Here is a 14,277-nt window from a genome sequence, read left to right as displayed (position 1 = left end):
ACCCCATCAATTTCACAGAGCTCCCCTCACAGCCCTTCATGGGTGGGTGTCCTCGGGGTGCTCAGTGCCGGTCGGGGCTCCCCGGTGCTTTCCCAGCCCTTGGAGCTGAAGCAGAGGGAACAATGCAGAGCCATGATGCTTGCAGGGAGAGCCAGGAAGGCCTCAACGTGATTAAAAGCAAGGCAAAAAAAAAGCTTTGATCTTTAAAAGCAAAAAGAATTGGAACTTAAAATACTGGAGCAACATGGTGAAAAATAGCAGCGCCCTTTGTTTTCTGGCTGAAGCACTCAAATTCTCATTAGAATTTGCTCATCAAGCAAACAAATTTCATTTAAAATGATACATTTGGGGACACACAACCTGATACAGCCCTATAAAATATCTGTGTGCCCGTGGTGATGCGGGCTCCCAGTCTGCCCACAGCATCTCTGGGCACACAGAGGCCGGAGGGCTTTCGGGAGGGATGCCCCACGCCCTCACCCCCTCCAGCTGCACATCCAGAGGGCTGCCCGTCCCCTCTGCACCCAGCCTGAGGACCCTCTGAAGGGGCAGACTGAAGGATCTCCTGGGTGATGGGAGAAAACCAGGGCTGCGACCGCTCGCCACGCGGCGGTTTGCGTCTCCCAGGCCGCTGGGCGAGGGCGACATATGTCCCGCGGTCGCCATACATCACGCGGGGCGGGAGCGGCGCGCGGGACCGCAGCTGTGCGCTCGGGAACACTCGAACGTGAGCGCGACCCACAAACATTTGGCATCAGTTCAGAAAAGGAGCTTAATCTGTTTTCATCTCAGCCCAGGGTTTTCTCTTGCCTCCTCCCAACATCCCCACCACCGCCGCTGCGCCGGGATTGATGCTGGATCGGGGAGTAGAGAGAAGATGGGAAATTAAATTGTAAAAAATGGGAAAGGAATAAAATCCGGGTTGTCAGGATAAAATAAAGGGGGGGAAAAGGGGTTTCTGAGGTGTTTTCCCTCCTCTGTGTTTCCAGAGGCTTGTGGATTACAGGCTTGGAGGCCGTTTCCCTCTAATCTGAATTAACATCGCGTTAGCAGAGCGCGGCGCTTGCCGTCCTCTCGTCTCACCTGTTTCTGTACCAAAGGAAAAATCAAAGGCAGCTTTCCCCAAACATTATATCCTACCTATTAGGTACCAAGCAAACATTTAAGCCTAATTCCTGGGATTTTGGGTTTGGTTTTGCATTTGAAAAGCAAACAAACTTCAGTTTAGGGATGGAAACGACATTTGTTGTTGGTTGGGGGGTTGTTGGGGTTTTTTCCAGGAGGGGTAATATCATCTCCATATGGATCTTCCTTCGCTGTTGAACGAGCGGCACAGATTTTCTCCCTACCCAGCTTTAATTCTTTGTCTAGTTAGCACAGTTTGGGAGGCAGGATTCACTCTACCCTCTGCCTTCTCTTACAAACCTCTAGCGTGGCGCCTAACGACGAGGCAAGCGAAACCGTCGCGACGGCTAAAATAATCCAGGGAAAAAGGGATAAAGGATCTGGCTACCTCGCTTTTTGTGGTTAATTCTCCTTCTTCTTCTTCTTCTCTGATTGTTTTTAGCTCAAAAGTCTTCATGTTCAGCTGGAGAACTGAATATATTCTTAGCTTAGGAGAGAAGGGCAACTCCGCGGGTCGGAGGGATTTATACAGATGAGCTTGAGGATTTGCGACGTCTTGTACCCAACGCTGACCTGCTTCCTCCATAGGCCACACATATATATGTCTGTATATATATGTGTGTGTGTATATATATACACTTTAAACCCCAAGCAAAAGGCTGGAGAGGAGTTTGACAGATAGAACACTTGGCTTTTAAACTCATCGGTCCTTAGCGGTAAATATTAACTCGGATGCCTGATCATTCCTTGGGTTTCTGAGGCCCGGCTTGGAGCGAAGGGGAGCAGCGTAATCGATGGCGGTGTGGTTTGTAAACGTTTTATCTCTCTCTTTGTTGCAGGCCATTAGCGGTGTGACATGTAGGCTGCACAGTAATAAATGCCTATTGTTCCTTTTACAAGCATCTCCCAAGAAGTACATATATATTTGTATCCTGGTGCCCTTAATGCACAGAGTTTTTACCTTCTCTCTGTCCCAGGGCAGACAAAGGAGGAGGCTGAGCTCTGGTTTGGGTTATTTTGGTGTTGGGGGGGGTCGTCTTTATGTTTTTCTCCCTTGAAGGAAATTTTGGAGGGGGCATTTTGGAAAAGAATTCATCTTTGCAAATGAAATGCTGTTGGTAACACAGCGCTTGGGTCAGATTTGTCAACAGTGAGATCCTTAGCGGTAATTAGGAGCATCCAGGTGGGATGCAGGGATACCCACTCCCAGGTGGGACCCTCAGCTCTCTCCAGGGCCAAAAGGCTCCGTGGAGGTGATACCCAACACCAGAGCATCATCTGGACTCTGGCATCTACCTGTTAGGTCAAGAGGGTGAGCAAAGAGGAGCGCTGAATAAACGACATGTGGGAATCTCATCCCTCTTGTAATAACCCAAAGTTTGGGGGGTTCTTTATTTATCCCCCCCCTCCTCTTATAGAAACCTCTGCAGAGAAAAATATTTAGCTAAAAAAACCCAAACCAACATAGGGTGTGTGTATGTTTTGCGTTCCCAAAGCCAATCTTGTTTCATCTCAGATAGTTTGCAAACGCTGTCGTATCTACGTGGTTTGGTGGGGGTTTGCTGGGGGGGCTTTTCTTTCCCCCCCCAAATGAAAGGAAACCTAGTAAGCTGGCTATAGGAATTTCAACTTGCTGATGGCTCCGAGTCTTTCAGACTCCCTGACATATGGATAAACCCAGGCACAGATTTAGCAGGTCTGTCTTTATGTTAAAACGTATACGTGAGAAAAATAGATGACTGGAGCAAATCTCTACCCCGCAGCGCCGGCGCTTCATCCCGCGCCGCTCCGAGACGCTCCACAAATTCACCTTGGGTTTGTTGCTTTGGGGGGTTGCTTTGGTTATTTTCCCAACGATATTCCCACTGAATCCATCCCTTTTTTTATCCCCTGTGAGGGTGGGTTTTTTTGCATCTCTCCCATTATGCAATAGGACCTTTTTTTTTCCCTCCCTTTGCAGGTGTTGTTTATTAAAAGGAGCGTAGTCAGCGCAGGTGTCTATTAGGCATTAGGTAAAAGATATTAGCCCAAAACCACCTTCCTCCCTGCTGTTTTCCAGCTCTCTCCATCTCATCTCTCCATCTCATCTCTTACAGCCGATGGATGGCCGTAAAGGCAACGCACCAAGAAAGGATTTGAACCTTGAACCGCCCCCCCCTCCCAATCTCTCAGATCCCATTTATCCATCCATCCCTTGTGGGAAAAAGAGGAATCTACTTTTCTCGAATCAAAAGTTATCTCCAAATGTTTTTAGAAGTATAGTCAAGGCTATAAGGATGTTTTAATTTCGGATTTTCCAGCTCATGGGTCATATTTGACCAACTGCTTTCACCAGAAGACATGCCACTTTGTTGAGCTATTTAGGAATCAAAAAGACTGTCTTAATTTAAAACAAGGAGCCTTTGTTTTAGTTGGTGACTGCCTTGTGAAATTTTTCAGTTCTCAGCGGGTTAACCAGGGAACAGGGGCAGAGTCATAATTGGCCTATTTAGAGTATTTTGCATGTGAATAGTGTGTTAGTGAAGCATTACTAAGTCTGTTGTGAGTGACATGGTGATTAGAATTTAGATTAGGGAAAACACATTCTGTACTTTATCAAGTACAGTAATTAGTTCAGTCAGTAAAAGTTGATTACAAGTAACGATAAAGTTAGATTTTTGGGGCTTAATTTTAAAATTTCTTTTATTAAATGGTAAATTCGGGCTTAATATAAATGGGGGGGATCTACACCTGTTTTATTGCGTATCAGAATAATTAAAAGAACAATGTGTTCAATGCAGAGTGTAATCAGGGGGTTTATATATTATGGGTAAGTTTCCACGGAGTTTATAGCAAATAGAACATTACGCGGGGAAACCGCTCATCCCTCGCTGAAGGCTTGAGGATTTTGCCTGGAGAGGGGGGGGTCCCATCATGTTTGCTCCTCTTTTAAGGAAAGCAAGGACCTTTCATAGCCAAAAAAACCCCCCTTGTGTTGGACTGGGATGCGTCTTGGTAGTTAAGGGTGCGGGGGTAAAATGGATATAGCGAGAGTCCGTTGCCGCCGCGCCTGCTGCCGCTGTACAATAGCGGGAATTGTTTTAGGGTTTCTAAGGTGCTTCCCCCCCCCCTTTCTTCTTCTTTTCTTTTTAAAAAATTAAGAATCCAATCAAATATTAACCCTACTGAATTGTATTTTCCATTTTTAATGCCATACACAATCCAGCCCTGCTGCCTGGAGTTTTTAGGCGGCGATGCCCGGGATGTTTAATGCACAGATAGGACTTAGACAATGCAGCCGTTTCACGCACGCTGAACCAACCGCTCTATCCACAGCAGGATTTTCTTTGGGAGGGTGGGTGGGTTGGGTTGAGTTTTCCTATTAAATCCACACACTTCACTGTCTTGTTTGTGGTGAAGTAACTAAATAACCTTCCAAATATATTAACAGAGCTCCCAAAGTTTTTCAAACACCGATTGCTTTTGCCTAAGCGGGTAATAAATCTCCTTTAAATATAAATAATCCCCTTGCCAATTAATTACTTTGTGTTTTCCCCCATATATGTATATATATTTATATATATATAAAATTTTTTGGGAGTATTTTTTTGCTGTGCCTCCCTTTTGGGAGGTCCTCCTCGCCACGATCCGCGTGCTTGGGTGAAGTTGGTTTAGGGCTGGGAACCAGCTTAACGGCGAGGAGGGGGGGAAAGGCGCCTTCGCCGTGCCCGCCCGCGCACGCACACTCACACACACACACACACACATACACACACACACAAGTTATATGTGTTTTTAATCTTTTTAGCAAAGTCTCCTTGGAGGTGACATGGATATTGGCAACCCAGGAGCGCTCTCCCCCACTAAGCCTGGCTCCCAGTACTATCAGTATTCTAGCAATAACCCCCGGCGGAGGCCTCTCCACAGCACCTCTATGGGTGAGTGACTTTGTGTTCAACCTTTTTTTTGTTGGGGTTGGGGTTTTTTTTTCTCTTTTTATTCTCTTTTTTTTTTTAAACATCCATTTCCCCCCCCCCCCTTTCTTTTCCCTCCCTCTCCCTCCCTCCACCTCCCCCCCCTCCCCTTTTCAACAAATAATCAGGAGTTTGGTCCTGTTGGAATAAATACAAGAGGGGGGTTGTTTAGCGGGAGCTCGGCGCTGTTCGAGCGGGCGAGGAGCCTTCAAAACAAAATAAACACATCGCCTTTTTCAAAGCCAAATCCCTGCTAAGGCTGAAAACAAAAGACCCCAAACATTCCAGCTCCAAATATCACCCATTTTTCCAACATTCTTCTGTCGGTTCCATCCTCTCGGTGCTCCCCAAGTCCGCGGGAGACGGCGGGGCGAGGGCGCTTAGGGTCTGTAGAAAACCCCTCAGTGTTAAAAAAAAAAGGCAAATAATAAAGATAATAAAGGGATCAACCCACTAAAACCTGTCTTATGAAGGCACCTTTTTTTTTTTGTCTTTTTTTTCCAGAAGTACAAACAAAGAAAGTTCGAAAAGTTCCTCCAGGTTTGCCATCTTCAGTAAGTACCCGCTCGGCTGCTCGCTCGCGTACGATCGCGCTGGCTTTGTTCGCTTGTAGGCTGCTAGAAGGGGAGCCCGCTGCCGGGCTGGCCGGGTGCTTGGCGCTTGAGGGCCGAGGATGAGGTAAGGAGAGTTGAGAAAATAATCATAATACCCAAATCTCCTCGTTTATCCCACCTTGGAAGTGATTTGTTGCCCGGTGGGGATGAGGGGAGTGATGGTGGTGTGGCGTCGGGCGCTGGCGACGCGTTACTTGCGCGGGGCGAGCGTCCTTTCCGTGTGCTGCTTAAGCTGCTCCGTAGGGCTGATGGATTTGTATGTTCCAAGAGATGTGTGGGGAGGATTTATGAGGAATTTCCACCTGGCTCAGCCCTGGGATGCGGGGCAAACATCCTCACCTGCCTGTGATGTCCCTGAATTGCGGTACCGGTGGCTGGGGGTGACACCAGGTGTCAACCGCTGGGATCCAGCTGCTGCCAGAGGCATTGTGGGTTGTTGGAGCTGGTAATTACCCAGGGTTTATCCCTGGTATTTAAAAGCATATCCCTGCTAGCTCCTTGGACAGGAGGGTGACAGATGCCACCCAGCATATTCTGCACCGTTTCTCGTGAAATCTCCGCGTCGTGCGGTCAGAAGTTGATGCTTTGGTTCGGTGAAGGGCTTTGTTGTCATCCAAATAATTATTCTAGGAGGTTTTTGGGGGGGATGAGGGGGTGTTTCATCACGGCTTGAAAATCTTGGAGGGGTTTTTTCCCCCCAACGAAGCTGTAGCATCTTTTGAGAGCCTTTACTTTTCAGAAAGAGGAGTAGGGCTGAGGAGCGCCTTTGCTTCTAACATTTTGCTTCCCTTTCCCCCCACCTTGACTTTCCAAAATCCATCTTTTCACCTCAATATCCTCAAACAGAATTGAAAACACTTGGGGGGGAGGGCAGATTGGGGTGAAAGGAGTAGGGAAAGAGCTTCCTTTTCATACCTGATAGCTCTGTTTGCTCTCTAAATCCAGTTATTAGGAGCCGAGCGGCAATCAATCTCGTGGAATATAGAACAAATTAACCTCTGATGGGGTTTAGGGGTGATTGTTTTTACCATAAATCCAAAGAAATTTGGGATTTGTGAGCTAAAGTACTTGAAAAGCTTTGGTTGGGTGTAGTGACTGTGTTGATACAGTAGTTTCGTTACTGGTCACTTTAGAAAGCCTAAAAATCAAATTGGAAATTAAAACACCTCCAAATGAACATCCTGATTTAAGCACAGAGGTTACTGGGACCTTTGTAATGTGAAAGCTTTTGGTTAAGTTGGGAAAATGGAGAAATTCTCCATGAAAGCTGCCACTAAAGTAATAATCTTTTATTTTTATTTCATTTATTTGGGTTTTTTGAATTAAAAAGAAGTTCCCTCCACGTGTCTTTTAAATTTATTTCAGCTTTTGGCTCGTGGTTTTTAGTCCAACTTGAAATAGTCATTTTATTATTTTTTTTACTCTTCTTGAAGTCAGAAGGGGAATCTCATCTCTGGGAAACTTCACCTTTCCTGATCCTTTCCCTCCTGGCTTTACGTGACGTAGCCCTCCCGGCTCCGTACGCTTGGAGCCGGGGCTGGAAGTGGCAGTGGCGGGTGGGGGGAGGTTGATAACGCCGCCAAGCCAAGCGCTCAGCGGGGAAGGACGCGGCGTCCCCGCTCTCCGTGCTCCGTTCGCCTCCAGGGCTCCGCCGAGCTTTCCCTTGACCATTTCCAGGGATGAAAAACCCCCAAACAACCCCAAAACCTACTGCTTTATTTTTTCTTCAGTGGTTTAACATCCTTCTGTTGGTCACTCAGGGGGTTATTCCTCTCTTGGCGGTAGACGCTCTCGGGGAAGCGCGGTACCTGGCTGCGTGCGTGGGGAGGGGAGGAGCGGCAGCGTCCCTCATGGAAATGGCAGCGTGGAGGGATTTGGAACGGTGGTAAAAGTTTCCTACAGCTCTCCTCTTGCTTCCAAAGAATGAAAGGGAATTGATGTCAAGGGCAGATTAGTCTCAAATGCCTGCTTCCTTTGCATTTTGCCCGGGAATATGGGTGGCGTACGGCACGGCGGTACCTCTGCAGCTCGATCCTCTCCACTGTTTTAATAGGATTTGTTTAAATTGAAGTGAAATTACCTCAAAATAGAAGATGCTCTTTATAAAAGGTGGAATTATTTGAGCTGGGAGAATTTCTTAAGAAATTAAATAGAAGGAAAAATAGCAGCCCTGATTATTATCTCTGTCTTCTGAGAAGAAATCAATTCAAACCCAAACCCTGTTTGGGGAGGGAATTCTTTTAAACTGAGATTTTGATTTGATTTGATTTTTTAATAGAAAAAAATCTTCACATCTCACAACTTTTCATCAGAAAGAAACCCCTCCCTTTTCCAAAGAGCTTTTTAAGTGTCTCCCAACAGAACAAATACATCTTGGGAAAGATCAGGTTGTCATTTGGGCTCTAGACCCCCGTCCCGTTGAGCCGGCGGGATTTACGACGCTGAGTGAAGTGCCTGAGTTTCTAAATTAGCTAACTAGCTTCTAATATACTTAGTTGATAGGGTGGAAATATTGCTGGATCTCTCTTAAAATATGTATATTAACTTGTTCCCGGCGTGATTTATGCGGCGGATATGGAGATTAATGCAGCGGCGGTTGTGCAAGCAGTTATTGTTGATTAATTCCTAAGTAGTCTTATAAAAATTTCAATGATAAATGGTAATAAATATGTTGTATCAGCTCCCCTTTATTAGAAGAACCGGCGACGAGTTTGGCAAACAAAGTAAATTAAAGTAGGGAAACAAGCAGGGATGGAAACAAGAAGGAAGGGTTGGGTTGGATTGGAGTGGGGAGGGTGAAAGACTTTAAGTGCCCTCCTAGGGTGTCCCAAGCCAGGCTGCTGGGGCTGGACCCCCGTAGCCGGTCTCAGCCGCAGCTCATCACATGAGTTAGAAACTGGAAATAGGCCTGGAGCCAAAAGGTTGAGCTTCAGAAGCTTGGCTGGGAGTTGAGGGGTGGCTGGGAGCGCTCCCCAAGCAGCCTGTTCCCCTACATGCCCTGGTGCTGCCAGGATGGGGTGGTCCTTCAGGGTGTTCCTCAAGGTGCCTCTTGAGATGGGCTTTGCCCAGCGTGTTCACAGTGTCCTGCCTGCAGCTTCTCCCATCTGGGTGCCCTGAGAGTTCACATTAATTTCAGGGTCCATGACCTGATCACAGACCCCAGGCCAGGTCCCCCCAACTCTGTGTGCTCCTCTATGTGCTCTCATGGGTTCAGAGGGTTCTACTGGGACCATTTCATGCCAGAGCTTTCCACGTTTGGCTCGAGCGGTGCCACGAGGGTTCTGGGATGGTTTATGTGCCACCAGCTTGATCAGAGCTGGGTAACAATGACAGCATCTTCATGAGAGGGGTTGCAGGCATTTGGTGCAATGTGCTTGACAAGCATCATGTGCTGCCATCACCTGGCATGGGTCATGCAATCCTGGTAGCTCCCCCACCCCTCCTCACCCTGATCTTCATCCTCAGGCTTTGCTGTTCTTCCTTAATCTTTCACCTGAAGCCCTTTGGTTCATGAGGGTCTTTATGGCTGGAAAAGACCTCTAAGATCATCAAGTCCAATCATCTGTCAACTAACCCAGCTCCTGGAGTGCCATGGCTACACACAGCTTTTGAACCCTTCCAGGGATGGTGACTCCAGCACCCCTCTGGGCAGCCTGGTCCAATGCCCAACCATTTTTGGTGAAGAAGTTTTTCCTAATCTCCAATCTAAACCTCTCCTGATGCAACTGGAGACCATCAACTCCAGTATCACCCTGTCTTGAGCAAGTCCAGCACAGCGATAGTGCAGCAGGGAAGCGATGCCTGCCCAGGTTGGTTCCACCAGGCAGGACCTGTAACCCAGAGCATCCTGCACCCCACGTTGCTCTTCCTTCTGGCCAAGCTTGCCAGTAGCATGTCCAGATGCAGTAAGTTACTCAGCTCATCCATCTTCTCCATCTCCAGGTCGTCTTCTTTTGGTCCCATTAGTAACTCCACTATCAGGTGCAGTCTATCCCATTTTCCTTCTCCCTGGACAGTCTTCTCCTTTACAACCAGTCCAAGGCCTCCTGCTCCTTATCTCCCTGGGAAGAGCAGGTGATTGTGGCTGTCCAGTCCCTGGGAGCTGCCTTCAGGCTCTCAGCTCCTGCCCATAACCACATTTCCATCTGGTCCAGAGTGAAGTCAGAGTCACACGCCGCAGGTTTCGCTGCCGCAGCTCCGTTCCCAGAGCTGGCACACAGATGGTTTTAGGGTGCTGTAAGGGTGGGGGTGAGGGTGTCACATATTTAGCACGAGGTCCTAATGAAACAGGAGGCTGGTGGGGGAGTTACTCCAGGTTGTACCCCACTGATACTCAACCCAGAGTTGGGTGATGATGCTGTTCTTGTTCTCCAACCGCCCGTCCCGCTGTATGGAGCTATCCTCTGAACCCCAGGGGTCCTGCCAGCCCCCTGCAGAGGTGTTTCACCCCACGTGTCTCCTTGGGGAGAGGTGGGGTGCCCTTCAGCATCCCCATCCCTGGGATCAGCTGGAAAAGGGTGCAAGAGCCCCAGCTGACCACAGCCAGAGTCACATCTCTCTGGTTTCCATGGGTAATTTATTCCAATGGCTTTCAAATAAATAAAAGGCTTAAAAATGGAGGAAAGGGGAGATGATGGCTCCTCAGGTTGAACCATCTCCTTGGAAGCCACGTCTGGAGGAGCCTCCTGGGGAAGATGGGCCAAATCCCACTTGTGGTTCAGCTCCCTCCTCTGCCAGGGCCTTTGTCTTGTCCCAGCGCCCACACTTGGCTCTTTGTTGCTCAAATAGTCTGTCCCCAGACTGGAGATGTCCACTGGGATGCCACCTGGAGTTCTTCCACAGCTTCATTCTCATTTCCAGAGGAGAGAAGCCTTGGGCATGTTGCTGGGAGGTGAGGAAGTGTACCTGTGCTTTCTGTGCCGCCTTCCTGCCGCGCGTGAGGAACCACAACCGCACGGGTGCCCCTTGAAACATCCCCCTGCAACAGGAGTTTGCCCAACCAAACCTGGTGTCCCCGACTTGCCACCCCCTGGATCAGAAAAGCAACTGATGTCATCGCTGCAGACAGCATCTTGAGGGACCTTTCTCCAGACCAGACCTCTTGGGTGCTTTGGAGCCTCCTGGGCTTCAGCGCTGGGTTGTCCCCCACTGGTGGGACAGAGTGTTCCAGCTGCCCAGCGGGGGTGAGGGTCCCGCTCTGGGGGGTCTTTGAGGACCAGTGAGGTGGGGTGAAGCCTCCTTGGGACAGAACCGACCTTCCTGGGGACAGGCAGGGTGAAGCAGGTGGGGGAACTCGGGGGCAGGTGACAGCTTGTGATGAGGTAGGAGCTGGCCTAAGGCGCGTTCCCAGACCCGTGCGCTGGGGTCCTCAGTCCCCCCCTGCACCTTCCCCGAGTCATTTCAGCAGCCGCCGCCCTTCCCGGGGCGCCGCCCGCGGCTCCCGCCGGAGTCGGGGCTGTCGCGGGCACCGCCTGATCGGCTTGACAAGGTCCTCTCCATCCGGGGGCCCCCGGGGAAGCAGCCTGGCTAGCAGCCCTCCTGCCCTTCTGGCCAGCCACATAAACCCTGCTGCACTGCCAGCCAGGGTGGGGGGTGGTATATTAAAATTACAACCTCAGGAAACTCCATACGACTTATTTAGTATCAGTTTTTAATTTTATTTTATTCTATTTTATTTTATTTTATTCTGCTCTGTTTCATTCTATTATTTTATTCTATTTTATTCTATATTCTATTCAATTCTTTTATTCTATTTTATTCTATTCTATTTCATTCTATTCTATTATTTTTATTCTATTTTATTCTGTTCTATTCTTTTTATTCTATTTTATTCTGTTCTTTTCTTTTAATTCTATTTTTATTCTATTTTATTCTATTCTAATTTATTATTTTCATTCTATTTTATTCTATTCTATTTTATTAATTCTATTCTCCTCTCCTCTCCTCTTTTAACCAGCTTCCTTTTACTTTTCTTCCCACCTTTACCCATGCTCTATTTCTTTCTTTATCTCTTTTTTTTTTTCTATTCACTTATTACCAATCCCTACTTTTTTTTGGCTTTGGAGGAAAGAAAGAACCCCTGAAATGCAGCTTTAACCACACAGCAAATGAAATCCAACCTATGGTGAGGTGATGGCTTCAACGCCCGGCTCTTGCCAACCCCACCTGAAACAGCTCACTCAAGCTCAGGGACTGGGTGCTTTTAAAAATAGGTGAAAAAGGGAGGAAAAACACGGATTAAAATCACTTTAATTTTTCAGTTTTCAAGGAATCATCAACATGGAAAAACAATTTGGAAGGGATGCTCTGGGATGCGGGTCTGGGTCCTTCCCGCGTCACCTATTTAAGCATCAAACCTTTGGCTGTGACATTCCCACTCTTCAAATGTTTAACTCTACTGAAACCCCCCCAAAATCCCCCCCAAAGATAATAAATCAGTTCATAATCCCGCGCTGAGTAGTTGTGGCCCATTTTTAGCAGCGGGGAAGAGAGGTGGAGGGGAGGGGGGGGATTAGTGGGGGTTTATTGTTTAGCTTGAGCAGAGACTCCCTCTTCAGAGAGCTGCAGGTAGTGCAGAAGGACCTTGTCTTCATGGGCTGGAGGCTTTGGCTGACAAGTCTGGAGGATTTTAAAGTGCTTGGGGATAAAAAGGAGGTGGGGAAACCCCCCAGCTCCTCCCTGGATATTCAGCAGTTGTCTTAAAATTGATTTTTAGGCAGAGGGCTGCTAATCCTTGTACTGCAGGATGGGACTTTGGGATGAAATGCACCTGATGTGCCTAAGCCTGATGTCCCCCCCTTCCTCCTCCAAACTTAACACCCATTTTCCATTTCAACTTCCCCTGTGAGCATCGATCTTTGTCAGCAGGAGAGGAAACAGCAGCGATGCACCCCGGTTCCTGGCGCCCCGTTACCTCACCTTCCCCCTTGTCCCCTTCCTCAAGCATCCGCCTGAAAATCCATTTTAGTCAGGAAATAAGTGGGAAAAATAAGCAGGGATTTTGTGTCCAACCTTCAGTCCTTTTCCTTCCTGTACCTAGGTAATTTCTAATTAATCCTACTTTTTCCTGCTTGGGAATTAAGCGGAGTTTCGCGGGTGTGAAGCTCAGAGCATCATTTTTCCTCTCACAACTTGAGGATAACCGTTAGGAAAAGGCATTTTGAGATGAACCCAATATTAATAATGATAATATTAATAATTCTCCTTGCAGTAATTGGATTTCCTAGCTTTTCAATCCTCTCTGTAGATCGTGCTCAGCTCAAGCCGCGCGGCGCCTTCGGATCGCTGCGCAGCCTTTGGGATAACGAGCATTTAAATCCTCATCTCGGACCCGGGTTGAGGAGAGGAGGCTTTTTGGAGCCAGGGGAGGAAGATGAGGGGGAGATTTCTTTTATTTCCATCTCGTTTCCTTGAAGTTTTCTCATTCCATTGCACTCTGGATTGGATATTGAGGGGGTCAGGGTAGGGAAAGCGATGCCGCTAACGAAGAAGTTCCCTGTAGAAGTTTAAGATGCTTCGTTAAGGTCGATAAGCTCGTTCCCTGAGCAAAGCGCATTCATTAACAAGAGTTCTCTGTATTTTATCAAAGCAATGTTGATTTATTTTCACTCTGAAGTTTTTACCTTCACACCAAAGTGGTAAATGAATTAAAAATATATATAATTAATAAATCAGCAGAGGGAAAGGGGGAAGAAAAATGGCATCAGGCGCTCCAGTAACTATTAAGGTTGTTAAATGCACAGCGAAGCTCCCCTGACAGTTTCTTGGCACCAAACCTGGGAGGCCTACAATGGCTGGTTGTGGGTTTATTGTGGTTTTATTTCCAGTGGCACAGAGAGCCTTTCCACAGGCCAAACAGGCGGGCAGAGTCAGCGCCCGCGCCGAGGGGACCCCGCGGCCGCCCCGGCGCCGTTTCAGAGCCGTAAGCGCGCGTCGCTGGTTTTCCTTCCTGGAGTTTCTCATCCATCCTCTCCATAGGCACCTTTGGGAGAGCGGGATGGGGTGTCCTATCCCCCCCAAGCTTCCTCTGGGGGTCTGCTCCAGCTTGAAAATCCTTAGAAGGACCCCCAAGAACCAGTAACACCTTTTCTCTGGTCCTTGAGGGGGCTCATTTCAACCGCGCCGGCGGCTCCTACACATAACAAGCTCACACTGGTGGGTGCTGCATCTTTACCAGGGACATAGGGGTTTGATCTCAGGCTCTCCAAAGGCACACTCAGGTGCCCAGGGTGTTCCCGGGGGTCTACAGCTGACCACGGGGATGGGAACCCTCCTGCACCCACCGTATTCCCGGCTCAGCCGCGGGTGTTTCACCGACACCATCCTCACTGTTCCCTAATGAGGAAAAAAGCTCAAATACTCCCAAATCTGCTGGGTTTTTAGCAAATAATACAGACTTTAGAAGATTTAAGGTGCCTCCAAGCCCCGTTGGCTCCGTGCGGCGCAGCATCACCCAGCACTGCAGTGAGACCCCCCCCCAGTCCCTCCCCAAGCAGGGCAGCGCGTGTCCCCGCTCCGGAGCAAGATGTTCATGGGTAACTTGAGTATTTCAAGTTAGATTTGCATATTCAAGACCAATTTCCAGA

At 48.2% G+C, this 14,277-nt stretch overlaps 1 protein-coding gene across 2 annotated transcripts in view; it reads left to right on the top strand.

Annotated features, from left to right (window-relative positions):
* Positions 1-14,277, top strand: part of TCF4 (transcription factor 4) — a 210,800-nt gene that overhangs the window by 120,234 nt on the left and 76,289 nt on the right. For both annotated transcript variants that reach the window (XM_084279020.1, XM_084279021.1), the window contains exons 6-7: positions 4,913-5,042; positions 5,583-5,632. In XM_084279020.1, the coding sequence (XP_084135146.1) occupies positions 4,913-5,042; positions 5,583-5,632 (180 nt within the window). The remainder of the gene's footprint in view (positions 1-4,912; positions 5,043-5,582; positions 5,633-14,277) is intronic.

This window comes from Gallinula chloropus (assembly GCF_964237585.1).
Source record: "Gallinula chloropus genome assembly, chromosome: Z".
NCBI lineage: Eukaryota > Metazoa > Chordata > Aves > Gruiformes > Rallidae > Gallinula > Gallinula chloropus.
This window is presented reverse-complemented; position numbering and strand designations above follow the sequence as displayed.